This window comes from Eretmochelys imbricata, chromosome 14 (genome assembly GCF_965152235.1).
Source record: "Eretmochelys imbricata isolate rEreImb1 chromosome 14, rEreImb1.hap1, whole genome shotgun sequence".
NCBI lineage: Eukaryota > Metazoa > Chordata > Testudines > Cheloniidae > Eretmochelys > Eretmochelys imbricata.
Window position 1 is genome coordinate 10,126,748 of NC_135585.1, and position 26,892 is coordinate 10,153,639.

General features: G+C 42.6%; 1 protein-coding gene across 1 annotated transcript; it reads left to right on the plus strand.

Moving 5' to 3' along the window:
- Positions 1–500: 500 nt before the first annotated feature.
- C14H17orf67 (chromosome 14 C17orf67 homolog) lies at positions 501–6,757 on the plus strand. Its single transcript, XM_077834562.1, has 3 exons — positions 501–555; positions 1,305–1,405; positions 6,641–6,757. Exons 1-3 carry the CDS (start codon positions 501–503, stop codon positions 6,755–6,757), a joined length of 273 nt encoding a protein of 90 aa, XP_077690688.1.
- The last annotated feature ends 20,135 nt before the right edge of the window (positions 6,758–26,892 follow it).

Sequence of the window (26,892 nt, forward strand, 5' to 3'; positions counted from 1 at the left end):
GTATCCTCAAAAAGAACAGGAGTACTTGTGGCACCTTAGAGACTAACAAATTTATTAGAGCATAAGCTTTCGTGGTCATATATGCAGCACCTTTTGACACATGGCTGCCTGCCAAATTAAGGCTCAGGAGTCTTGGTGGTTTTTTTTTTTTTAATTATTATTTCTCTTGAATCACGCTATTAAAACCATACCTTGCCATGCTGAATGTGATGCAATGTGTTTTATCTCCACAAAGTTAACATATCCAGTATAACTTTGAAACCCCCAGTGGAATAGTAAGCTTTTCTATTTTTTTTTGGGTCAGGAACAGAGAATGTTTAAGCTGACAATAGCCATATTCAAAACTTGGACCCAGATGTCTTCAAAGTCAAAATCATACTGTAGGTCAAATTAGTCAAAGCATAAACAAACATCTGTGACTGACGTAGCTGCTTCAAGTAGACTAATACCTCAGTCAGTGTTATTCATTTTGGAACAGGCTGAGAGAAAGCAGAATCAAAATGAAGAAGTTACTTGTGTTTCTCTTCATTTTGGTCATCCTGACCATTTTTACAGGTAGGAGTTCATATAAAACAAACTGGCTAATGTTCATAGAGCTGGAGTGCATATGATAATAATATTAGTGTTTTAATCTTGTATTTAAATATCTTAATATTTGCTTTTTTTTTTACCAGTTACAGTATAATAACATTAAATATCGTGTTATACTGCAGCCTTCCAGTAATTTTATTTTTAACAATCATAGTACTATACTAGGCATTTTTATCTCTGTATCACAACCCTGGAGTTATTTATTGATTAAAAAAAAGATGTTTTCATTTATAAATCTACATGTTTGATGTCCTTGACTATTTCACCATTAATGCAATTTCTTTGTCTTAAGACTTATTTCAACAAAAGTCAGACTAGTTAGCTTTGGTTTGAAAAATAGCCCTAAAAATAGTGCATCATAGAAATGCATTTAACAAAAAACTGTCAGCATTAATAAAAATATTAAATAGGTAGATGGTGCAGTTATATTTTTCTAATTTTGGGCAGGAACTGTAATAATATGGTGTTCTGAGTAGGTTTTGCATATTGTCAGTAGCACTAGCTTATAAAAAACACGAGTATATTATAAAAATGGTTTAAAATTCCACTCATCTCTTCTGGAATGCAATATCCCCTGGGAAGGGGCTGTAATGAAAGAACACTTTGTGTATTGACAAAAATCAGACCTGAAAACATTTCACCATGGACCCGAAAGATAAAATATTAACTTCATGTTAATTTCATACTTTATTTCTTCCTCCCTCCCCTTTTAGATACTTCACCAATTTTGACTGAAAAAGAAGCTAAACAGATTCTGAGAACCCGTCGTGAAGATAGACCAAGAAAAGCAGGTTTCCCTGATGAGCCAATGAGGGTGATTTTTAATTTTTACTTTAAAAATGAATACACTAAAACAGTTCATTGTATTTTGTGCTTAATGTTGTATTTGCATAGCTAGGATTCTACTCAATCAGTTTATCTGGTTGCAAACTCCACTCTTTTAAACAATGGAATGAAATATTTTGTAAACCCCTTTGCACTCTTTAAACTACTGTTGGATAGCATTCTCTGAATTATGAATATATCTCGGGACTGCACATAAGTGTGGGACTTATCTATAATCTACGTCTGTCATCATTCTAAAGCGTAGAATCAATTATTGGCCAAAAGATAGCTTCTCGTCTGTACAAATGTTGAGTTCATCATGTTATTTCTGAAAAATTAAACTCTGCAGTACAAAAGGTCATTTGCTTTACATTTTGCACTGAAAGTTGGCAGAGGGATGCAGGTGTCAGTGGGCAGTGTGGAGATTTAGGTAGCTCAGAACTGACTTTAAAATCCATTTAGCTGCATCCATACATTTTTTCTACAAGCGCTAGGGATAGGGTTATACATTAGGAGAGTATACACTTCCTTAATTGTTAGAGTAAAGTAACGTTCAGTTTTTTCATATAGTATTTACTATTATTTGCTTATTAAGCACATTAAAAATACAAAGAAAAAAAAAGACAGAGAGGAGCCTTCCGTTTTACTTACTTTTGACAGGGTGTGTGATACAGCTCCAGACTTCTCAAAAGCTACTTACAGCATTTAAAAATTACTGCACATTTCTCTCCAAAGTCAATAAACGGTGTTAAAATTATACGGTTGTAAAGAGGCTAAAAGCCACAGAAGCCAGAAAGCGAACAATAGACCATGCATATACGATGCGCATAATGGGCTCAATCTGACAAGATGCTGAGTACACCTTATGTCAGCGGGAGTTGAGGGCGCTCAGCACCTTGCAGACCTGAGCCCAGTGTGTACAGAGCATGTGGTTGGGGAAGGCTGGTAGTTCCCTCTCTCCCCTGGTTAGTGCATACTAGCCAGGAATAACCCATCTGGCAGTCAGGGATAGCTGAATTTACAACTCTCCCACTTACATACTCTCCTCTTTGTCTACCACGTTGGCATCATCACATCAACCCTGACACAATGACTCTTCCAACATCAGAGGGCCCCACTGACCTGAGACAATGGGAGCCGTACCCCACATGCCAAAATGCAGCAAAAAACACTAGCCAGGGGCTCCACAGCTGACCTCAACATCCAGGATTATACTGGTTTCAAACTACGGTCAAACAGCCTCATTCAGCTGCAGGACATTAGCAGGAACCCAGGTTCCACCTAAAATGATACGTAGCCACACCATGATGGCTATTAAATAGAAGAGGGTAGGTCAGAAAAAATGGATTGGATAAATTCCTGCACAACAACATGTTACATAGAACTTGTGATCCAGGCAGGTGAAATTCACACAGCCTTCACAGCAAGTCCCAGTAATGAGTTAAAACAATGACCGCAGTCTCTTGTCGTCACTTGCAGGGGTGGGTCTTAAGGTTATAGGAGCCACACAGCGGTGGATCTCTGTTCACTGCTGGTCTGGCCTTGCCCGCTCCCCAGTGCCACTTTCCACATCATTAGGGCTGGTTGAAATTTGTCTGTTGAAGCTTTTTCTGTTAATGAAACATTGGCTTTTAGACAAAACCATCTTGTCCACAGAAAACGGCAACTTTTCATTCACCTCTCCCCATCTTTGGTTTTTGAGAAAAAATTTAAATTTTCCAGAAGAAAAAAACCCATTTTCTCATCAGTTTTCCATACCAGCCTATGTTGAGAATGGAGATTTTCCCTTCTCTGCACATAAGAAGTGCAGAGGTTCCCTTGGGTATCTCCAGCAGCCTCTTGCACAGTCTGACCACAGAATTTAAGTGGTCCTGTGTACCTGGATGAAATTTACACTGGGATGAACACACTTGCTAAACTACCTCTGTTAATTTATTTTAAGTAAATGGTACATTGATTAAGCCAGTTCATGCTCAGTCGGGGCTGAAGAAGAGCTCTGTGTAAACCCAATAGCTTGTCTCTCTCACCAACAGAAGTTGGTCCAATAAACGCTATTAACCTCACCCACCTTGTCTCTCTACAGTCCTTTTAGTTGTGCTAAGCTTTGAAGAGCAATTAATCAACCATCCCTTTGCAGAGCATGTGTGCTAATGAGAAAATACATCCAGTTTAAATGTTCATGGACAATCAAAACTAGTGCAAATTAAATAGGAAGGATTTTACCTTTAATATAGACTCTTAGGAAAAGATCTGTACTTCGTCTGACTCCCAAAGCAGCCAGGATTTGATAACTGATTTCATTAGTGCATTTTACTTAGGGTGCTAAAGGGAAAGTTTATTGGCCATTTCCATTGTAACTACATTTCCTAAGGAGAGGCGTTTAATGTGCCTAGTTTAAATGACAGCTGACAACCTGTCAGCAGTTTTTTTTCTTTTTCTTACACGAGCCCTTTCCCCTCACCACCACCACAACTAACCAAAAAAAAAAAAAAAAAATAGCAGTTAACGACAGGTGTCTCTGTATTCCCTCCTCACCACTCCAAGAACATATGAGTTAGTATTAAAGCGAGGCAAATATTTTACCACCCTGCATGGAACTTTTGGGACAATTGAGGAATGGGGAAACAGAGGACCTGAGGTGTTGTCTGCTACTGCGGGGAAAAAGCATTGGATTTGGTTCTCAAACTGTGGATTGGGACCCAAAAGTGAGTCGCGACCCTGTTTTAATGGAGTCACCAGGGCTGGCATTAGACTTGCTGGGGCCTGGGGCCAAAGCCCGAGCCCTACTGCCCAGGACTGAAGCCAAAGACAAGCCCCCCAACCCAGAGTCAATGGCCAAGCCTTCAGCCCTGGCTGGCAGGGCTCAGGCTACAGGACCCCAAGCCGGGGCTGAAGCCCTTGGACTTTGGCTATGCCCCCCCCATCCCTGGGGCAGTGGGGCTCAGGCGGGCTCAGGCTTTGGTCCTCCCTCCTGGGGTCATGCATTAATTTTTGTTGTGAGAAGGGGGTCACGGTGCAATGAAGTTTAAGAATCCCTGGTTACAAAGCAGGTTCTAACGCAATGACTGTAGCCAGTGTAGACTGGCTTTAGGTGTGGAAATATCACACACTTCATTTTGTGCAAAACCTATTTTTTTCAAACACATTTTATTTAAAATTTCATAACAGAAACTAGTAGCTACACCACTGGCAAGACACTGCTTTTGTATCTCACATCAGATCGATTGAATACGTGGCTGTGGAGTAGTACATTCAGCTGTGAAAGTAACCCATTTCTCAGCTGCCTGCCTTTGGAGAGATCTAATGACTACTGCGGGTTTTCATTTCTGAATGCTGAAAATGCACTGGGCATAGCTTGATTTTATTTTGGGGAACTACTGAAAATGAGGGAGTCTGCTCCTGTTCCCAATAAAGTCGACTGGGAGGCTTCTAATTAACATCAGCAGGAGATGTATTGGACCCTTGGAGATCAGATACCACAGGAATGGGAGTGGTATAAATGGATTAGTTCTTTAGTGGATCAGCAGATTGAGGAAGTCCCCACTTTGGCAGAAGGTACCACAGATATCGCTGGCTAATATTTTTTTCTCAAGACAGTTGCAAGTAAATTCCAAAGGTACTTTTAAAAGCCCCCTATTTCTGAAATGGACTTTGGTAGTGCCTGTGATTATTGCCATGTGACTCATTTCCCCTCTGCCTTTACTTATTTAGGGCCTGTGCCCATTGAGGTCAATGACAAAACTCCTATTAACTTCAAGGATGCTGCACCAGACCTGAATTATTTTTTTACTTCTGTGGTCCTACTTTCTCCACTTATAATGACATTGGCTGAGTTTTCATGCTGCATAAGGGATTTGGATACCTACTGGAGTATGAAAACCCCATAGGCAGCTTTAAAAATCTCGGCCAGTATATTCTGATGGTTACCTCATCTCTCTTGCATCCTGAATCTAGTGCCCTAGGTTTAAGGTGTAATGTTCAGTTCAAGCAGAGGACTGACACCACCAGAACTGATAAGTGGCCCATATCATAATATGCTTAAAGGGACATACCAAGTACTTTGAGTCAAACAATGATTTGGAGCATATACCTCTCTAGAGAAGGCCAGCCGGCTGGCTGAGGGATCACAGTCTAAGAAGCACTATAGATCTGTGCTAATTATTGATGACATAACAGATGGTGCTTTTGTCAAATAAGGAAGTAAGCAATTCATTGCTACTGTACATTTATTTATATACATACGTTGTAAGGTCATTCAGAAAACAAATTGGGATTTCAGAGTGAATAAAGTTTATAAGCATAAAACTGAGGAAGAAACAGAATCAGATAACTCTGTGAAAGCGCCACATATAATTGACCTTGGGTGTTTTGGAGGGGAAGGGATACTGAACACATCCAAGGGACTAGTGACCACCCCAAAGAATGACATCTCATTGACCACCACAAGTGGTAGTACACTACTGAAAAGCTGGGATATATGGCAATTCTTTCTAGCCCTAATGGTTTGTGAGACCTCAAAAATCATGCAGGATGGGGAAGAAGTGACACTAAAGGTGGGCTGGCGTTTCTCTGTTAGCTAGGTGATCCATATCCAGATGGAGTTACAGTAGGTGATGGTAAAGAACGTGCCATGTAAAAGTTCAGCATGATATATGTTGGTATGCTGGCAGTGTTCAAACGAACGATGAAAACAGAGAGATGTGTGCAGGAAAGCTGTTTACACCCGTGAACTAGAACCCTTTTAAATGGCTGGGGGAGTGTCATACCAAACACATTCTATTTACTTACATGGAAAAAACATAGAATTTTATCTATCTCGTAAGGAAGATCAGTGAATGACTGGTACTTACCAGAATCCCCTTTAGAACTGCACAGTGACCCAGAATCATTCCATGGTTTTAAACTAGTAGAACTCAATTTTCAGTGAAGACTGCTGTAGATGTTCCTGCAAAAATCCATGTCCACCCCCTTCGCCAGCAGAAGCTTTATTGTGTGTATTAAAAAAAATTAGTGTCCATGAAAATTTATCTCTTAGCACTAATGCAAATGTCTGCCTTAAAAACTTGGTCCATAATGTAGCAAACACCCCTACTAGCCTGACTATTGACGGAATTCAGTAACAATGGTGAGATTTGTAAGGGGTGAAATTCCACTTAATTCAATGGGTTTACACCAGAATTGAGTGAATACATAAGTTTAATGCTGTTTTCTTTCCTCTAAACAGGAACACATGGTTTACCTCCAGCGCTTGGAGCAGAGATCAGAAGAACAATTCCTTGAACACTGGTTAAATCCACACTGCTACCCGCATTGCAACAGGAATTTAGTTCATCCAGTCTAAAGGGTTTGTTTTTTCAACAGTTATTGGTATGTGTTCTGCTTTGTGAAGCATCATAGTTCCTTCAAAATAAAGGTCCGAATTCTCTGCTGATGTATACTGAAGTAAATGGAATTATGCCAGTTCACACCTGCAGAGAATTTGGCACAGAATGTTATTTTTTTCATAGATTCTCAGGCCAGAAGGGACCACTGTGATCATCTGGTCTGACCTCCTGTATAGCACAGGCCAGAGAACTTTCCCAGAATAATGTTTAGAGCAAATCATTTAGAAAAACATCCTATCTTGATTGAAAAATTGTCAGTGATGGAGAATCCTCCACAAGCCTTGGTAAATTATTCAATGGTTAATATCCAGGGTGCAAGTTAAAACTGAAATAATTGAGCATACACTTAAAATCTTCTGAACACCACAACTGCTCTGCTGCCTTATAGCACAGAATTGTACGTACCTCAGTTCACACAAAGGCCCTGATCATACAGATCTTAGTGCAGAGAGCAGCATTCTACAGCAAGTGTTAGTGGAGGCAAGACATGGGTGTAAATAAGGTTATTCACTAGTCATACAACTCTATGCATGTCAAGGTTCCTTCCCCACTCTGAACTCTAGGGTACAGATGTGGGGACCTGCATGAAAACCCCCTAAGCTTATTTTTAGCAGCTTAGGTTAAAACTTCCCCAAGGTACAAACTACTTTACCTTTTGCCCTTGTACTTTATTGCTGCCACCACCAAGCGTCTAACAGATATATAACCGGGAAAGAGCCCACTTGGAAACGTCTTTCCTCCCAAAATCCTCCCCAAACCCTACACCCCCTTTCCTGGGGAAGGATTGATAAAAATCCTCACCAATTTGCATAGGTGAACACAGACCCAAACCTTTGGATCTTAAGAACAATGAAAAAGCAATCAGGTTTTTAAAAGAAGAATTTTAATAGAAGAAAAAGTAAAAGAATCACCTCTGTAAAATCAGGATGGTAAATACCTTACAGGGTAATCAGATTCCAAACACAGAGAATCCCTCTAGGCAAAACCTTAAGTTACAAAAAGACACAAAAACAGGAATATCCATTCTCTGAATGCATCCGATGAAGTGAGCTGTAGCTCACGAAAGCTTCTGCTCAAATAAATTTGTTAGTCTCTAAGGTGCCACAAGTACTCCTTTTCTTTTTGCAAATACAGACTAACACAGCTGCTACTCTGAACTCTATACTGAGCTATAGTCAGTCTCATGTTCTCTTTGCACCTGCTCTCTTCCTTACAAATGCACAGGATACAAAAAAGAGAAGGGACAGGCAGACAGTAGGCATGTCTGAAGGAACAGGAGTTTATGCATGATTTGTATCATGCTAATAAAGTACTAGACTACATAATCCCCTACTACCTGGGAGTAAGGTGGTGACTGCCTAGCAGCACTCATTAATACAGCTCCTGATCTCCCTGCACTCCTTGTCCTGCTCATCTGTTTATACCTTGTGATTATTTGTACAGTACTAGGCACCTGGACTGTGGCAGTATGAAACTCACAGTGCTCATCATTAAAAAGGTGGCATTTAACAACAATCACGCGGTGGTATCTGAGATTCTGCTTCATATGCCTGACCCTGCAAAGAGTTGGGCTTGTTCTGTGGTGTCTCAGCTACCATCGTTTCATAGCAGTTGTGCTCTCCCACTGACATAACGCTGTGAACATGAACGCTTATGTCGGTGGAACTTATGTTGCCCAGGGGCAGGGCCGGCTCCCGGCACCAGCGTCCCAAGCAGGTGCTTGGGGCGGCAGTCAGAAAGGGGCGGCAGTGTTTCCGCCGCGGGGGGGGCAACTCGGCAACAGCTTCTCCGTTCCGCCGGCTGCGGTGGCAATTCAGCGGCGACAGTTTTTTTCACTGCTTGGGGCGGCAAAAACGGTAGAGCCGGCCCTGCCCAGGGGGGTGGTTTATTCACACCCATGAGTGACATAAGTTATGCCAAGTATCAGAGGGGTAGCCGTGTTAGTCTGGATCTGTAAAAGCGGCAAAGAGTCCTGAGGCACCTTATAGACTAACAGACGTATTGGAGCATAAGCTTTAGTGGGTGAATACCCACTTCAGCGGACGCATGTAGTGGAAATTTCCAGAGGCAGGTATAAATATGCAAGTCAGAATCAGGCTAGGGATAACGAGGGAGGATGAGGCCCTCTTCTAGTAGTTGAGGTGTGAACACCAAGGGAGGAGAAACTGCTTTTGTAGTTGGCAAGCCAGTCACAGTCTTTGTTTAATCCTGAGCTGATGGTGTCAAATTTGCAAATGAACTGAAGCTCAGCAGTTTCTCTTTGAAGTCTGGTCCTGAAGTTTTTTTGCTGCAGGATGGCTACCTTTAAATCTGCTATTGTGTGTCCAGGGAGGTTGAAGTATTCTCCTACAGGTTTCTCCTTCCTTGGTGTTCACACCTCAATTGCTAGAAGAGGGCCTCATCCTCCCTGATTGAACTAATCTCGTTATCCCTAGCCTGATTCTTGCTTACATATTTATACCTGCCTCTGGAAATTTCCACTACATGCATCCGACAAAGTGGGTATTCACCCACGAAAGCTTATGCTCCAATACATGTGTTAGACTATAAGGTGCCACAGGACTCTTTGCCATAAGTTATGCCGACATAGGCTGCAGTGTAGACATAGGCTTAGGATCAGATTTTCAAAGGTATTTTGGTGCCTCAAAAAGCACCAAGTGGGATTTTCAAAAGTGCCCGACTCTTGCTGAGTTCAGTGGGAGTTAGCCACCGAACCCGTAAAATCTCACTAGGCTGCTGAACATATGCATTTGTAGGTGCCTAAATACCTTTGAAAATCTGGACCTTCAGTGGAAAAACACCAACTTACAAAAGCAGAAGATCTGGCCCTTTAAAAAAAAAAACAAATAACCCCCCCCAGAAGCTTAGCTTCTGGGACATAAGATGGCAGCATCCAAAAAATGTAGCAGCTGGCCCAATTTTACTCTTGTTCCCAGTATGGGCGTATTGTGAAGATTACTGTTTGTACATCACTTAGAAGATGTGAAGCACTGTGTAAGTTCTTAATATTGTCAACATATCTTTCTGTGTTTTAACAATATTTCCCCACTCCTTTTCCAGATCTCCCCAGGTGCATTTAAGAGGAAACGGTCTATGATTATGTTAAACAGGATGAGGTTCATCCAGCATCTGCTATATACTAGCTATCGAGCTGAATGTCTTTGGAATATTGAGCATTCTTAGTATGTAGCAAGGCTTTCTTTCATAATCATACATGTTTAAAACAATTTAATTGACTCATGTAGATCACCATAAATTTTCAACCCATAGGTAAGCTAATGGTTTATATGCATGAATCTAGGGCTTCTCCCAAGATTTTAGGAATGGGGCAGAATAAATCACCAACTTGTCTTAGAACATGTTTATTTTGGGCACTATCTTAGTATATATTGAAGCAGGAGGAGGCTTTACGAGAAAGGAATGAATACGGATGGAAAATAAAAACATGATAAGGCTGCCACCCTTTGGGGTTTTGGATAATAGAATTTCTACAGGTTTAATAATATTGTAGTGAAGCATAACATTTATGCAGCATTAACCTTTTATGTTAGTTGCCTCGCAAGTTATTTCACTTATTATGATGTAATAAAAGCTCAAATCAAATCCACTGACATTTGATTTTGTTACACTGAAATCAGACGATGTGTGTTGATAAAATCAGTCAGGTGTGGCTCAATATTTACCATATGAACTGTGCATGTTATTCATTGGGGCAAAGCATGACAGAGGAAATGTATAGACTGGATATATGTCTTTGGCTGGGGACAATGCCACCATTCAGTGAAGTTTCTAGACAAAAATAATACATTTGGGGCCTCAGTTACATACATACAGCCACATGGATTTTTCAGTAGGATTTCACAAGTGGAACTGAGGGCAGAATTTGGTAATTCAAAGAGGGAAGGAAAGGACAGATCCGTTCTGACACTAAAGATACTTTAAAGTAGGTAAGGCTACTTTACTATTGCCGAACGGACAGTATGTACTGCCTTCCCTTGGACACATGAACATATATAAGGAATATGTGAACACCTGCTATTGTGGAGCATCCTTGGGAACCAGGCTTTTAGGCGTAAGCTGGATCAACTAGGAGCTGTTTCCACCTGGAAGTGCTTCACCAGGGGCACTCATCTGTTTGTTCCCCTACAGGCATTTGTGCTGCTTTTCAGGGAGAAGCTGATTGTGAATCTGCTTGTGCTGTGCCTTTCTCCTCACGTCATACCCTCAGATCCTGAATGCTGATCATACCAATTTTATTCCCTAACGTTGAAAAAGTCAGGCAGTGTTATTGGATGGTTGGGAAATCAAATGGGAGGCTCCACTGCTGTGAGAAACCTCCTGGTGGCGTCTAGTGATCTCTCGCCGAAGCAAGGAAAGGGGTCTGTAAGCCAGCGCGCAGATTCACTGGCTGGAGAAGGAGAAATAAAAGTTCCGACTACTGGTCACTTCACATACCTTTCTTAGGGCTCAACTCAGACTATTGGGCAATAACCACCTGAGGCCTTTCCAGCCTCAGCCCGCTAGGAAGAGAGAGGACACAGACTAACCCTGTGGGAGCTTCCTTTGCATCAGCTTCCCCTTTCCTTTTATAGCCCTGCCCAGCCATGTGGACCCAGCAGTCCCTTACCTGCTGGCATGCTTTATACCTTGTCACAGGGTTTCTTGAAGTTACTGAAAAATAAGCTGGTGAACCCAGGACATCTGCTAAAACAACGTGAGAGATAAGAATATTACTATTCTATGTCTTACAGCTACACTGTGATATGTGAGAGGCCATTTAATGAGGAGAAAATCCATTCCCCAGCAGCCAGCCTCAGTCTTTCAGATGGGCCTTAGGCCGATATGGGAGGGAGGAATCCTTACACCTAAGGCCAGATAGTAGCACTGGAGCTGTTTGCTATTCCAGTCTCTTTGGCCATAGCACGCCATCTCTGTTGCATTCCTCTGGCTCTAAACACACATACACCCCCATACTGATTCTAAAATCTCATTGTGCGGTCTTGTCTAAAGACCCCTTGCAGGGACACGTCTTGTGCCTCTTCGTGCACCCCCTTCTCTGTCCCCCAAATCCTCACCACTTCCAACGCAAGGGAAACCTCCCAACCTAAGAAGGCACAGCTGTATTTGTCCTTTACTGCATACTTAAAGAGGTGCTTAAAACAAGAAGATAGTACTATAAGTCTCAATGGAGACCTTGTTCTATATATCATTACACAGGCCTATCATTATACTGGCTCTCATTTACACCAGTGCAAATCCACTGAAGTCATTGGAATTACCCCAAATTTACACTGGTAGAAAGAAATTGGTCTTATATGACCAGTATTATCCATCAGTATTGTGTAAATATAATCACAAATTATTATTTTATTATCATCTTATTGGTTCTCATTATATTTTATATCACCAATCAGAATGGTGTATGTGACATAATATATTATGATGTGTTAACATTTTACTCATGAAAGATAAAATAATTAACAGACCTGTTAAGTGCAGAATGTCATCATTAAAGGTCAGTAGGACATTTGAATTTGTATCATTGTACCACAGTGCTGTGGGCTGAACAGGAGCTTAATATAGATCCCTGTTTAATCAGAAGCCAATTCAGATTTCCCTGGGTTTCAGGGATCGGCTCATATAAGTAGCACACATATAATTTAATCTTTATAAAAACAAAGCTAATTATTTAAGATGAGCTATTATCAGCAGGGGAAAAAAACTTTTGAAGTGACAATCAAGTGCTCCAATCCCTCAGATAGATATATGCCAGCATGTGCCAGCAATGCTCCTCTGCCATGTACATTGGCCAAACCAGACAGTTTCTACACAAAAGAATAAACGGACACAAATCTGACATCAGGAATCATAACATTCAAAAACCAGTAGGAGAACACTTCAACCTCTCTAATCACTCAGTGACATACTTAAAGGTGGCAATTTTGCAACAGAAAAGCTTCAAAAACAGACTCCAACAAGCTGCTGAACTTGAATTAATATGCAAACTAGATACCATTAACTAGATAACACTGAACAGAGACTGGGAATGGCTCGGTCATTACACTAATTGAATCTATTTCCCCATGTTAAGTATCCTCACACCTTCTTGTCAACTGTCCATCTTGATTATCACTTCAAAAGTTTTTTTTTCCCTGCTGATAATAGCTCCTCTTAATTAATTAGCCTCTTACAGTTGGTATGGGTACTTCCACCTTTTCATGTTCTCTGTATGTATAAATATCTTCTTACTATATGTTCCATTCTATGCATCCGATAAAGTGGGCTGTAGCCCACGAAAGCTTATGCTCAAATAAATTTGTTAGTCTCTAAGGTGCCACAAGTACTCCTGTTCTTTTCATTAACTTCGGTCACACTGAGGATGAGACAACAGGATAAAGATGAGTCTCTAAGGTGCCACAAGTACTCCTTTTCTTTTTGCGAATACAGACTAACACGGCTGTTACTCTGAAACCTGTCAACCCACACTGACACCGAAATGCAAACCAAACCCTATGTAACCTTCCTGGAGTTCCAAAGTTCCAAATACTTTATTAAACCAAACTCCCTGTCACATGCATCTGCAATTCTTGGTCCTGACTGGGACTGGACACTGAACTGAAAGATATGGGGTGCTCTTCTGGAGGTGTTCCTGACCTGATGAGAGGTACAGAGTACCAGAAACCTTACAGGAAATCTGGGCAGGTAGAATAAGGGGAGAGAAAACAGAAGGAAGAAGAGAGAATTAACTATGATGGCCTAAAGGGAAGGAGTGAGGAATCCAGACTGGGTCACAGCAGTATCTTTAGATACTTTGATCATTTGTGTAAGACACTTAAATGCCATGAAGATGAACTCAGTCAAGGAACCTAGATGATAGATAATCACTCTCAAGATTTCCAACCTACTTCTGCAGATTTAAGAAGCTAGGTCCCCAGCTGGTGTAAATTGGCGTAGCTCCACTGAAGTCAGTGGACCCAGCTGAGGATCTGGCCTAAGAACCGAACATACCCCAATCATATCTGACTTCTGACCCTTCGGAAGCTTGCTCAGCAGTAGCAAAGATCATGGCTAACAAAGGAAGGGAGGGCATGTGTGAGGCATAGCTGCAGACTGCTGGCTGCTATGAAGACACCAACACAGAGGGGTGCAAAAAGCTATCTAAATGATTTTTAAGAAGCCATGATGTGCTCGACAAAGAACAGGATCCCCCCTCCATGGAACTTACAGACATAACGGGGTATAACACAGCTAAACACAGTTAAACGTAGTATGAACAAGGGCTATGAAGGTGAACTCAGAGTAGCTGTGTCAACACTGAAGATGGAAAGTTCAGCAGAATAGATGGTTTCCAGAAGCTCTTACAGGAGAGGCTTGGAAAGACTTGGGAAAAGCTTTCATCTAGGCAAGAAATGAACACGATGTTTTTGTTTGGTTTTATGGTTGTTTAACCTGTTTTATATTCAATATTTCTGATCCCATTCTGCCTTCTCTGACTTGAAACTGGAATAAAGCTTGGTGCAGGGGATATTCAGACCTGTGAGTAAACTAACTGACCACTAGATGTCAATGTTTCTGCATACAAATTGAAGCATATACTTGATTTTGAAAGGGCAGTCTTGCTTGATACATTTTTTTTTTCGTATTCATGTGCGCCCTTTTCCTAAAGGGTTCAGATACTGAAATAAAAAGTCACTTTTCTTTTTAAGCAACCCAAGCCTAGAGAGAGTGGTTAAACATTTCCCCCCTTTGGATCCAAGATTCCTGTGAATATGGGCTTAATTGTGGGTCTATCTCTGGTCACATCTTGGTGCCAGTGGCAATGCCATAAAAAAAAGTTTGAATGGTTCCTTTTCTATTTTTCACACGGGAACTGTAGCAGCTCATGGTTATTTACTGTTACCTTTTACTTTGCATTTTGACACTAGATTCCAGAGATGCCATTTTGTGCTCCTGTTAAAATCTTCGCCACCAGAATGGATTCACATCGTGCCATCTTCAGTACTTCATTATTAACTATAAGCAGCAGAATAACACAGAATGTAGATAGTGTTTTGCATGTTCAAAGTGTGGTTTGAACATTATATGATTACTATTTATTATAACAGTTGTATTTTGATAGCATTTGGAGGCCCCAGTCAAAGATCAGGGTCCCAGGTGCTTTACACACATATATCAAAACGACTGACTGTGCCCCAAAGAGTTTCCAGTCAAAGTCACATTACCCTTGTGAAATAGGTAGGGACATATTACTAACTTCCATTTACACATGAAGAAACTAGGAAAAAGAAAAATCACATCTGGAATTTTCAAAGGAGCCAACTCCCTTAGGAAATCCAAGCTGAAATGACTTGCCCAAAAGTCAGATAAAGTGTCTGTGGAGAAGCTATAGGATTAGAACTAAGGAATTCCTTGCTTTTAGCCCCATGGCCGTCTCACTGGACAACATACCCTTTGCTAGTCAAGATCTCAGCAGCTGCTGAATTTATGTGCTTTACTGGCAACAACAATCATATTGACCTGATAGAAGAACTCTGAAGCTGGGCACGTGCCTCCCAGCCAAGGCAGACAGACACACAGTAGCTCTCCTTGAGCTAACAGGCTAAAGATAGCAATGTGGATGTTTCAGAGTAACAGCCGTGTTAGTCTGTATTCGCAAAAAGAAAAGGAGTACTTGTGGCACCTTAGAGACTAACCAATTTATTTGAGCATAAGCTTTCGTGAGCTACAGCTCACTTCATCCGATGAAGTGAGCTGTAGCTCACGAAAGCTTATGCTTAAATAAATTGGTTAGTCTCTGAGGTGCCACAAGTATTCCTTTTCTTAATGTGGATGTTGTGGCCCAGGCAGCAGCTCCGATGAGCCACCTGAGCTCAGACTGTGGAGTCAGGAAGCTAGCCCAGGCTGCAGTGTCCACTCTGCCATTTTTAGCGCGTTCATTTGAGCAGAGCTAGCGCGAGTCTGTCTACCCAAGACGTAGCTTCATTAAATTAAGGTCTAATCCAGCAAGCCCTCTTTTTTATTGGTTTAAGTAGGAGTTGCATGTATTAAAGTCTTGTAGGTCTGGGCTCTGTACAAACTCTGCACTGTTATATAGCAATAATTTTCCAGACAGCGAAGTCCAGCCACTTCTGGGTTGAATTGAGCAATTGCTTAACACGGCACAGCAATACTTCACAGTGGTTTAGGACAGGAAGTAAAGAATAACTGTGGTGATGTGAATTACTATGGAGATGATTTAGGACTTGTCAACACGGCACTGTAGTCCGGACTATGGGGATGTGAACTCTAGAGCATGCTAATATGTTGTATTCTAACTGCTTCAAGTAGACCCTGCTGGTGCAAACTCACAGATTCCTAATTCGCGTTGATGTAGACCTGTTTCAACAGGACTGTGTTGGTATACATGTTGGCATACTAGGTAGCTTTTAGTTCACACCTGCAGGGCCAACATGGGGCAATTAGAGCACTATAATTCACACCCCCGTAGTCCAGACCGTGGCGTCGGGTACACAAGTCCTGAGAAAGCACTAGACCACCGATTTTCAAACTTGCCCTTCCGTGACCCCATATTACAAGGGAAAAAGTTTCAGGACCTTTGTTCATTATTTTTGGCACCTCCTCCATTTAGCCATAAAAAATGAGGGTGGTCATGATCCTACCAGACCTGGTCATGACCCTAAGGTTGAGAACCCCATGCGCTAGGGCACACCTATGTGTTATGATCTAATAGGTCTCTTTGGACTAGTGCTCGACAAACACTTTACAACCAAAAAATTATTCACTGAATGTGGATTTTTTAGTTTGTTTGTAGATGGGTGGTGAGCAGATTGGGATTTCCTCAAATCCTTTGGCTACTTGAAATTATTCTCCTTTCGTGAGTATTTGCACGAGGAATACTTACTTGCTAGAGGCAGAATTTTCAAGAGTCCAAGTCTCATTGAAAGCCAGTTAGTCAGTTAGTTGCTTAGGTTCATTTAAAATCCCATCCCAGAACATCTGTGAAAAGCAAACACAAAAGAGGCGTGAACACAGCCAAAGCAAATGCATTTAAAAATTTGGACCAGTGTTCATGAAAAGCAGTTTTTCAGAATTTGCAGCTCTAGTTTGCACAGTCTGCAATGGTTCAATGCCTGTGGAGTAGAGATTATTTTGAATGCAGAGTTCTGCTGTTCTCTGATAATTTATGTAAGTAATAATAACATCAATTGGTATTTAGGTTGGTGGAATGTAATTACATGAGTGGGAACCTAGCTAAGATATTGTGGGAGGGGGACCCTTGTCCTTTAATGACCAAAAGGGGTCAGGAGTGGATTTTGGTTTTAAGCCTCATCCTAAAGAAGCATCCACAAATTTGGAAGGTTAGCTGAACTCTTAAGGTGTAGAAAAAGGGCTAGAAAATTTGTGAGAACAGCATGTCTTGAGTTGTCAGATACATGGTTAGAAATGGTGAGAGCTCTGCAGAGATTTTAGTCCTTTTTCAGGTCCAGGAGGTGAAGATGTAAAAAAATGAAAAGACAACCAAGTAACCAAAATGACAAAAAGTTAATTAAACTTTGAATTAAGGTAAATTATCTTATTTTATCAAATGGGATTGCCTGTCCCTAATCTTGATCCAGCATCAAGCCAAGAGTATACAGGTTCTAGGGACGGGCCAAGCCTCAAACTCGTCTGAGCTGCCCGGGGTTTTAGATCAGTCTATTATAGAAAGGGGGCACTAGCAACGGTCAGGTTCAATCTTTTCCAACTTTGGGGGTGGTAGGATCCAAGGCTTCACTGGTGCCTATCTCCTTCAGCACACGTGGAACAGGATATCCCACATTATCTCTGTCAAAGCCCAATGGGATGACTTCAGGACAGAGGTCTAGACACAGGATAGAGATAATCAGGATAGATCGTTGCCTGGGTTTGTATTTTGCAGAATAAAGGGCATTTCTTGCACAGTTACATAGAATGTGCCGCACCCCCCAAACCATAGCAGTGCTCCGATTGCTTCATTGGAGTGACTCTGAGATGCACTTGTAAAAATGAGATCAGAACAAGGTCTACAGCTTGTCTGGCCAATCAGATGCGTAGCACCGGTGCTATACAAACACCATACCTGGCCCTGAGGCAGCTGGAGTGTTTAATCAGGTGAAATGCAGTATGATACAAAGATCACAGAAGTAGAGCCCAGGACTATATTCTACTATATAAGCTCATAATCCTGGAAACATGCATGTGAGTAGTCCCATAATCAGTAGGACTACTCAGGTAAGTAATACTCACATACTTGAGTGTTTGCAGGATCAGGGCTTGTGTTGGTCATTACAATTATTCAGCCTATTTCTTGAGGCCGTATTGCCCAGTAGTTAAATCAGAGGATTGTATTCACTTCCTGGTGTGACAGCAGCCCTCTTGGCCAACTTTAGAGACAGAACCAAGGGCCCCAGAAACTGAAAATGCGAAGATCTACAACTTGAGCTAAAGAGCCCAACGTTGTAATGAACACACATCCTCTGTGCATCAGCTACAGAGGGGGATGTCTAATATAGACTGACCAGCAGGTTATGCCGGTTTTGCCACTGATTGGCTGTGTGACCATGGGGAAGTCACTTAAACTCTCTAGCCCAGATCCACAAAGGTATTTAGCATCCTAACTTCAACTGATTTCACTGGACGTTAGAAGCCTAAATACCTTTGTGGATCTGGGCCTCCATTTCTGTCTTTAAAATGCTTCTCTGCCTCATAAGGGTGTCAGATTTAATTTATTATTATTCATATGTTTAAATGGAACACACTATATACGCGTATAGTTTTATAATTTGTTATTATTGTTGCTAATGAGAACCAAAGCAAGGTGGAAAGTAAATCATTGTGTATGAGCCATTGGAATGGAAAATGTTGTTAATGATGTAAATTTATAATAACATAGTGTCTGCTTGGGCTTTTGTTCTCTGGGGACAGAACACATTGTGCCTTCCCACCCCCCATCCCAAGAATCTAGCAGCAAACAGCACCTAACCAGATATTAAAAATCCCTGCAGGTAAGAGGACAAAGGGCTGGCATTCGGCAGTGGTACCAGAAATGTGACGGGTATGTTTAATATTCGGGGCCAGATATTCAGTTGGTATAAACGGACTGCAGTGGATCTTCACCTATTTACACCAACTGAGGACCTGGCCTGGAGAAACGGTTTGCACCATTTGTTACTACACTATGCCATCAGTTTTTGCAGCATGATCCCATGCTCCTAACTGTAGTACACACACACATCACAAAAATCAGACCTGAAGTTTGCTAACTTCCTGTAGAAAAAGCGGAATGTTAAAATATAAGGCCTCGTTATCCTACAAGATTTGCAGTTACTTAACCCACTTTGGCGAATCTGCCAAAAACAAACTAAAAAAATGGTGTTTTATCACAATCTAATCCATGGTAATTGTGTGAATATGGCAACTGTGCAGCTGTTTTTATATTAACATGTCTGCCTCGGTGATATTTGTAATGCTCTGTGTTGGGTGGGGAATGTCCTGCGGACGTGAACCTTCTCCAGATGACAACACCCCTGGGGAGCTGGGCAGATCCATAGGGAAGGGCACTGGAAAGAAGGAATCCTCACCTCCGGGCTATAGAGCAATAGCAGAACTGTCCCCTGGAGGCAACTGCTGCCCAACCTGTGAAGTAGCCTCCACGGCCTGTTAAATGTTCCCACCACAGTGCAGCATATGACAGGAGGTTCTGTATAGCAGCAGATCCACTGGCCCTACTTCAGCTGTGTCCCACTCCCACCTGCCCCTTGTACACTGGCACTCAGGGATTACCGACTGAGCTCTTTTCAGTGCGGGGAGTGCACCATCAACAGAAAACACCCCAAATTCCACCCCTCCCTGCTTCTGCTGCCACGAGACCCTTTGCTGGCACGTTGGGAATCTGCCCTTCACAGTGTTGTAAGGAGGGGAAGGATATAACAAGATCTAGCGTAGCCCTAAGCAAAATTACATACAACTGAGGGCCAAATTCAGGACTCAGTGACACTGAGGTAAAGCCAGAGTAACACTAGTGATTTCAGTGAAATTACTTCAGCCTTACACCAGCATAGCTGAGAGTAGGTATTAAAACAGAGAATCTTGTAACAGCAGTTAGGCATCTTGCACAACGCTGAGTAACCCACTGTGTACTTCTTTATGGGAGAAAGAAGCTTGGTTTGGGAACGGCAGTGCTTCTGGCATAGGGATATGGTTTCTAAGCCTGTGAGTAGCTGGGAGAGCACATGGGAAGTCTTTTTTTTTTCTGGCAGAGGATCTGATCAAGGGTCTGGAAAAAAAACTACCAGTCAGTAAAACAGAAAGACTAACACTGAGAGCAGCAGCAAAAAAGGTTTCGTTCTCAATTTATAGGTGCCATGGTACACACACAAACAGCATGGAGCTCTGGTTATCTGTAGGGAATGGAACACTCTATCAAAACAGGGTCAGTCTGTTTCTGTAGTCATGGAAGAATACTAGTGTGATAAATTTATAGGTCCAATGGAAGACCCTTTAATTTACTGGGAAATGACAAGGCGTCTGTGGCCAACTTGTGTAAAATTTACTCCTTTATACCTGAGTTACATGCCATTGAATATTTACTCTGAGTCTGAGAATATATTTACCATTCATGCAGCATCACAACCGATCAAAGAACCCTACTCAGAGTAGGATATGTTGGGTGCCTCAGTCTTCTAAACATGAAACTGCACTGACTTTAAAAAAAAATCCTTTAAAATGTTATGTTCGCAAAGCAAAAAGTTCCTGGAAGCATACTGCCATGTAGTTAGGGTTAAATAAGGACAGATTTCTACACAGAAAACAAACTATGGGTATCAGATGACACTCTCCTTTGTCCATATATGGACCGGCCACATGGTCAAGAACCAGACTTACAGAGAATTGTTCATAGAAATCTGTTCTATGCTAAGCTATAATACTGTGCTGGTCTCTACAGTATTATCATATATTTGCTATTCTACATCATACACACTATTTTGTGCTGTAACGCTAGTGTTTTTATGAAGCATCTGTCAAATGCATTGAGGCACAGTAGAGGAAAAACCTTGAACAGCACAGCAACAGAACATCACTGATTTCAAAGTAACTAGATCAATGCTTCACACCTGATCTGGAATTTAGAAACAGAATTGCTTAGGGCCCAATCCTACACGATCTTAAGCACATGAGTAATTCTACCCGTGTGGTAGCCCCCCGGGAATTCAATGGGCCTGCTCAGGACCTAGTGGAGGACCGGGCCCTAAGATGAATCCACAAATGGAAGCCATCGCTTGATTGTGTTCTGGAAAGAAGCAACAAAATGGCAGCTAATGAAAATATCACACCCCACCACAGCATTCTGCATTCTGAGCAGATCTGGGGCCCCATTCCACAGGCACAACCCAACTTCACACAGTGCAAGTCAGGTTGCACATACACAAAGCTGGCTTACAGCTTCCCTAATTCTATTGTTACCCGGTCCCTCTGCAACATGTTAGAGCAACTGACTGCTTGCAAAAAGAACAGAAGTACTTGTGGCACCTTAGAGACTAACAAATTTATTAGAGCATAAGCTTTTGTGGGCTACAGCCCACTTCATCGGATGCATTGAATGGAACATATAGTAAGAAGATATATATATATATATACAAATACAGAGAAAGTGGAAGTTGCCATACAAACTGTAGGAGGCTAATTAATTAAGATGAGCTATTATCAACAGGAGAAAAAAACTTTTGTAGCGATAATCAAGATGGCCCATTTAGACAGTTGACAAGAAGGTGTGAGGATACTTAACATGTGGAAATAGATTCGATATGTGTAATGACCCAGCCACTCCCAGTCTCTATTCAAACCCAACTTAATGGTATCTAGTTTGCATATTAATTCAAGCTCAGCAGTTTCTTGTTGGAGTCTGTTTTTGAAGCTTTCCTGTTGCAGAATTGCCACCCTTAAGTCTTTTACTGAGTGGCCAGAGAGGTTGAAGTGTTCTCCTACTGGTTTTTGAATGTTATGATTCCTGATATCAGATTTGTGTCCATTTATTCTTTTGCGTAGAGACTGTCCGGTTTGGCCAATGTACATGGCAGAGGGGCATTGCTGGCACATGATGGCATATATCACATTGGTAGATGTGCAGGTGAACAAGCCCCTGATGGCGTGGATGATATGATTACGTCCTATGATGGTGTCACTTGAATCAACATGTGGACAGAGTTGGCATCGGGCTTTGTTGCGAGGATAGGTTCCTGGGTTAGTGTTTTTGTTGTGTTGTGTGTGGTTGCTGGAGAGTATTTGCTTCAGGTTGGGGGGCTGTCTGTAAGTGAGGACTGGTCTGTTTCCCAAGATCTGTGAGAGTGAGGGATCATTTTTCAGGATAGGCTGTAGATCTTTGATGATGCGCTGGAGAGGTTTTAGTTGGGGGCTGAAGGTGATGGCTAGTGGCGTTCTGTTATTTTCTTTGTTGGGCCTGTCCTGTAGTAGGTGACTTCTGGGTATGCTTCTGGCTCTATCAATCTGTTTTTTCACTTCAGCAGGTGGGTATTGTAGTTTTAAGAATGCTTGATAGAGATCTTGTAGGTGTTTGTCTCTGTCTGAGGGATTGGAGCAAATGTGGCTGTATCTTAGAGCTTGGCTGTAGACAATGGATCGTGTGGTGTGTCCTGGATGGAAGCTGGAGGCATGTAGATAAGTATAGCGGTCAGTAGGTTTCCGGTATAGGGTGGTGTTTATGTGACCATTGCTTATTAGCACAGTAGTGTCCAGGAAATGGACCGCTTGTGTGGATTGGTCTAGGCTGAGGTTGATGGTGGGATGGAAATTGTTGAAATCATGGTGGAGTTCCTCAAGGGCTTCTTTTCCATGGGTCCAGATGATGAAGATCTCATCAATGTAGCACAAGTACAGTAGGGGCGTTAGAACAACGCTTCCTTAGCTCTCGTCCCCTAAGTCAGCCATAAAAATGTTGGCACACTGTGGGTCCATGTGGGTACCCATAGCAGTGCCGCTGATTTGAAGGTATACATTGTCCCCAAATGTGAAGTAGTTATGGGTGAGGACAAAGTCACAAAGATCAGCCACCAGGTTTGCCGTGACATTATCAGGGATACTGTTCCTGAGAGCTTGTAGTCCATCTTCATGTGGAATGTTGGTGTAGAGGGCTTCGATGTCCATAGTGGCCAGGATGGTGTTTTCTGGAAGGTCACCGATGGATTGTAGTTTCCTCAGGAAGTCAGTGGTGTCCTGAATACAGCTAGGAGTGCTGGTAGCGTAGGGCCTGAGGAGAGAGTCCACATAGCCAGACAATCCCACTGTCAGGGTGCCAATGCCTGAGATGATGGGGCATCGAGGATTTCCAGGTTTATGGATCTTGGGTAGCAGATAGAATACCCCTGGTCGGGGCTCTTAGCATGTGTCTGCACAGATCTGTTCCTCTGCTTTTTCAGGGAGTTTCTTGAGCAGATGGTGCAGTTTCTTTTGGTAATCCTCAGTGGGATCAGAGGATAATGGCCTGTAGAATGTGGAGTTAGAGAGCCGCCTAGCAGCCTCTTGTTCATATTCCAACTTATTCATGATGACGACAGCACCTCCTTTGTCAGCCTTTTTGATTATGATGTCAGAGTTGTTCCTGAGGCTGTTGATGGTGTTGTGTTCAGCACGGCTGAGGTTATGGGGCAAGTGACGCTGCTTTTCTACAATTTCAGCCTGTGCACGTTGATGGAAGGAATCTATGTAGAAGTCCAATCTGTTGTTTCGACCTTCAGGAGGAGTCCACGCAGAATCCTTCTTTTTGTAGTGCTAGCAGTGGCTCCTCAGGAAAATCTGCCACCCTAGGCAAAACTTCAGCATGCCGCCTCCCTCCAAGGGTGCCAGAAGGACTGCAAAAGTGTGTGTGTGTTGCAGGGGGGGAATTTGAGGGGTGCTGCAACCTTGTGTGCCAGGTTGCAACGTCACCCAGAAATCTACTGCCTCAGGAATCAGCCACCCTAGGCAGCTGCCTAGTTTGCCTATAACTAGAGTGGCCACTGGTTGCTAGTAACCCTCAAGGAACAGAAAACACAGTGGGGGATCAGGAGCTGCGTCCTCCCTTTTTAGCTAAACTCTCAACACTCAGGAGGAAAGAGCCTCTAGGCAGCTATGCACCACCAGAGGCTCACCCATGCTAGGGTGATCCTTCTGGAGCTGCTTACACTGGCTCGGGCCGGATTGTGCTGGCAGTGTAGTAGACAGCGGCTGCACTGCATCAGAGAATCTGGCCAACTGTATTATGTGATTGAGGGAGGCATGATCTAGTGGCCTAAGCACAGGACTCAGAGTGAGGGCCTCCAGCATCCCAGCTCAGACTCTGCCTCTCCCTGTGCCCCCGGGCAAGTCCATCACCTCTCTGCTTCACTTCCCCCATCTTTCAATGTTGATAATAATCCTCACTTGCCTGCTTCACATGAGTGCTTTGTTTAAAGTTAATAAAGCCCTTATGCAATGTTCATCTTTGTCATTTTATAGCTCAAAGTGGAGAGGAGGGAGACTTTTGGGGTTCATGCACTAAGCTGAGGTTTAGGAATTCTGGGCTCCACTCCCAGCTCTGCCACAGACTTCCTGTGTGACCCAGGACAAGTCACTTAACCTCTCTCTGCCCCAGTTCCCCATGTGTGAAATTAAGATAATAATCCTTCCTTGTTTACTTGGACTTGGGCCAGGGACTCTCTCTTACTATACAGTGCCCAACACAATGGAGCCTTGATCTCCAATAAAGTCCCAGGTGCAACCATAACAAAAATCAAAATAACCCAGCCAAATGGACTGTTGGAAAAAGCAGGAACCTCCTTTTCTTGTTAGTACAGAAGTTGCCAACTGGTTGAAAAAGGATATTAAAACTACTGTCTGGTCTGGATTAAAGCATAGGTACTATTCAACCCCAGCTCTTGGAGTCACGTGATGAGATCAGAATCTCAGCTCTCATTAAAAAAAATGTCTTGTCCTGGTGGATGCAAATAAAAGCTTGAAAATGTGATTTGAGTACAATGGATGTCTGCCTGAATCTGCAAGCAGCCTGAAACAATAGCTCCAAAAGGTGTAAACTGTCCCATTCATCTTAACTCCGAAACCTGCCACCGCTCCAAGAAGGGGTGGAGACATGGGACAGCATGGGAGGAGTGCTTAGTGCCATAGCTTGCCATAATGCAGACCTGTTGACCATAAATTTGCATTGGCCTTACAATTTCCACAATCAAAACTCTAGGCTTACACCCAGCAATGCCACATGAAAGCAAAATACATAAAGCCCAATAGATTTTTTTTAACTGCTCCAAGTTACAGAACACAAGTCAATATTTTAACATGGACTGGATCTGAATTGAAGATGGAGCAGTCCAGCTGCAGAAATGGAGCTTTTCAGGCATGCTTTCTCATTGGAGTAATTCATTTTTAAACCCTGACTGTTTTAGAGCCTTTCAGCAAGACAGGAAGTTTTGCTAACATCAAATCTATAGCCCTGGAGGGAATTTTGGGGGGTTAATATTTGATATTTAGGAGAAGTTCCAATCCAGGAACAAAACTTTTTTCTTTTCTTTTTTCCTCCCTATTTACCATTTGGTGCTTTAGAGCTGCCCAGGGACAGAGAGAAAAATGTCTTTTATTTATAGTACAGCTGCTGCAATGCTGGAGAAAAACATTTAAAATATTAAAACAGCTTCTGGGCTGAGAATGTTTCGTAGGCAGCATTTGAAGGTACTGAGCTTGCTGCAAGGTGAACCGCTACAAAAAGAGAGTTGGAGGCTGAAATCCCTTAGGTGGATAAGAAGCCATTTTTTTGCACCGAGCAAGTACTGTGTTTAAATATCTCTAGGTAGCTACAAGTAGTACTCTATCTACTGTATAGATGACTCTTTATTTCAATCATATAAGGCAGTCGAAGTAAGTGGAAGCACTTAGCTATGCTGTTCCAGGAGCAGGTAAGAATAGGATTGTGACTTTGGGACTCACAACCTGGTCCCTTTCCCCCCCTTGCTCGTGGGAGAATTAGTCTGTACCAGTTCTTTCGGTGGCACAGGCCACTTTGTCCTTGGCATCAGCTGTGGTGCACTGGGGGCTGGAGCCAACTTTCCTCCTGCTCCCTGCACTCTATCTGCTTGGGTTAGGGAGTAGCTGCTCTCCCTGCTATGTGGGTTCTGCTGATGCGGGGAGGATATCCAGGGGACTGCTTAGATCTCCTGACTGCCCTGGGTGGGCACATGGCAGGGATCACTCCAGAGGCCAATGGGAGCAGAAGCAGGCCCATCATCTTTAGTTCTCAAACTTTGCTAATAGTGAAAGGCCCAGTCATGCAAGATGAATGAAGTTCATGGCAGTTGAGGCGACAGCAAATGTGAAGTCAGGACAGGGGGTGGGGAGTAATAGGAACCTATATAAGAAAAAGACCCAAAAATCAAGACTGTCCCTGTAAAATCAGGACATCTGGTCACCCTATGTGCAGATGGTGCTCAGCATCTCTCAGGATTGGGCCCTAACAGAATATATTGCAGCATGGGTGCAGTTTGGGCAAGAGTGTTACTGTGAAGGGGGCTAGGGTAGCGCAAGTATCCGGTCTCTGCTGGCCACCACATTAGCGATAGGGACAAATAACCTGGCTGTGGATGTTTTTGAAATAACTTGCTTGGAGGGACAGATCCTTCCTACCCTCAGAGGTTGGTTTATACCCTGAAGCATGAGGGTTTATGTCCCCCATTAACAAATAATAAATAAATAATTTAATGTAACTGTGGATGTTCTCATTTTCCATGTAATGATCTAATACTTTTAAAAATCCTTCTCAGCTCTTGGCTTCAGTGGTGTTTCGTGGGAATGAGTTCCACCAGCTAATTCGGCATTGTGTAAAAAAGAGCATTTCCCTCCATCAGTGTAAAGTGCTTTGCCGTTCAGTTGCGTTGAATATGCCTTTGTTCATTAATTAATGGGAGGGAGTGTGGTCTGGTGGACAGAACACTGGGCAGGACTCAGGAGACCTGGGTTCTGTTCCCAGCTCTGCCACAGGTTTGTGGGGTGACCTTGGGCAAGTTGCCTCACCACCCCTAGCTCAGTTTCCCCATCT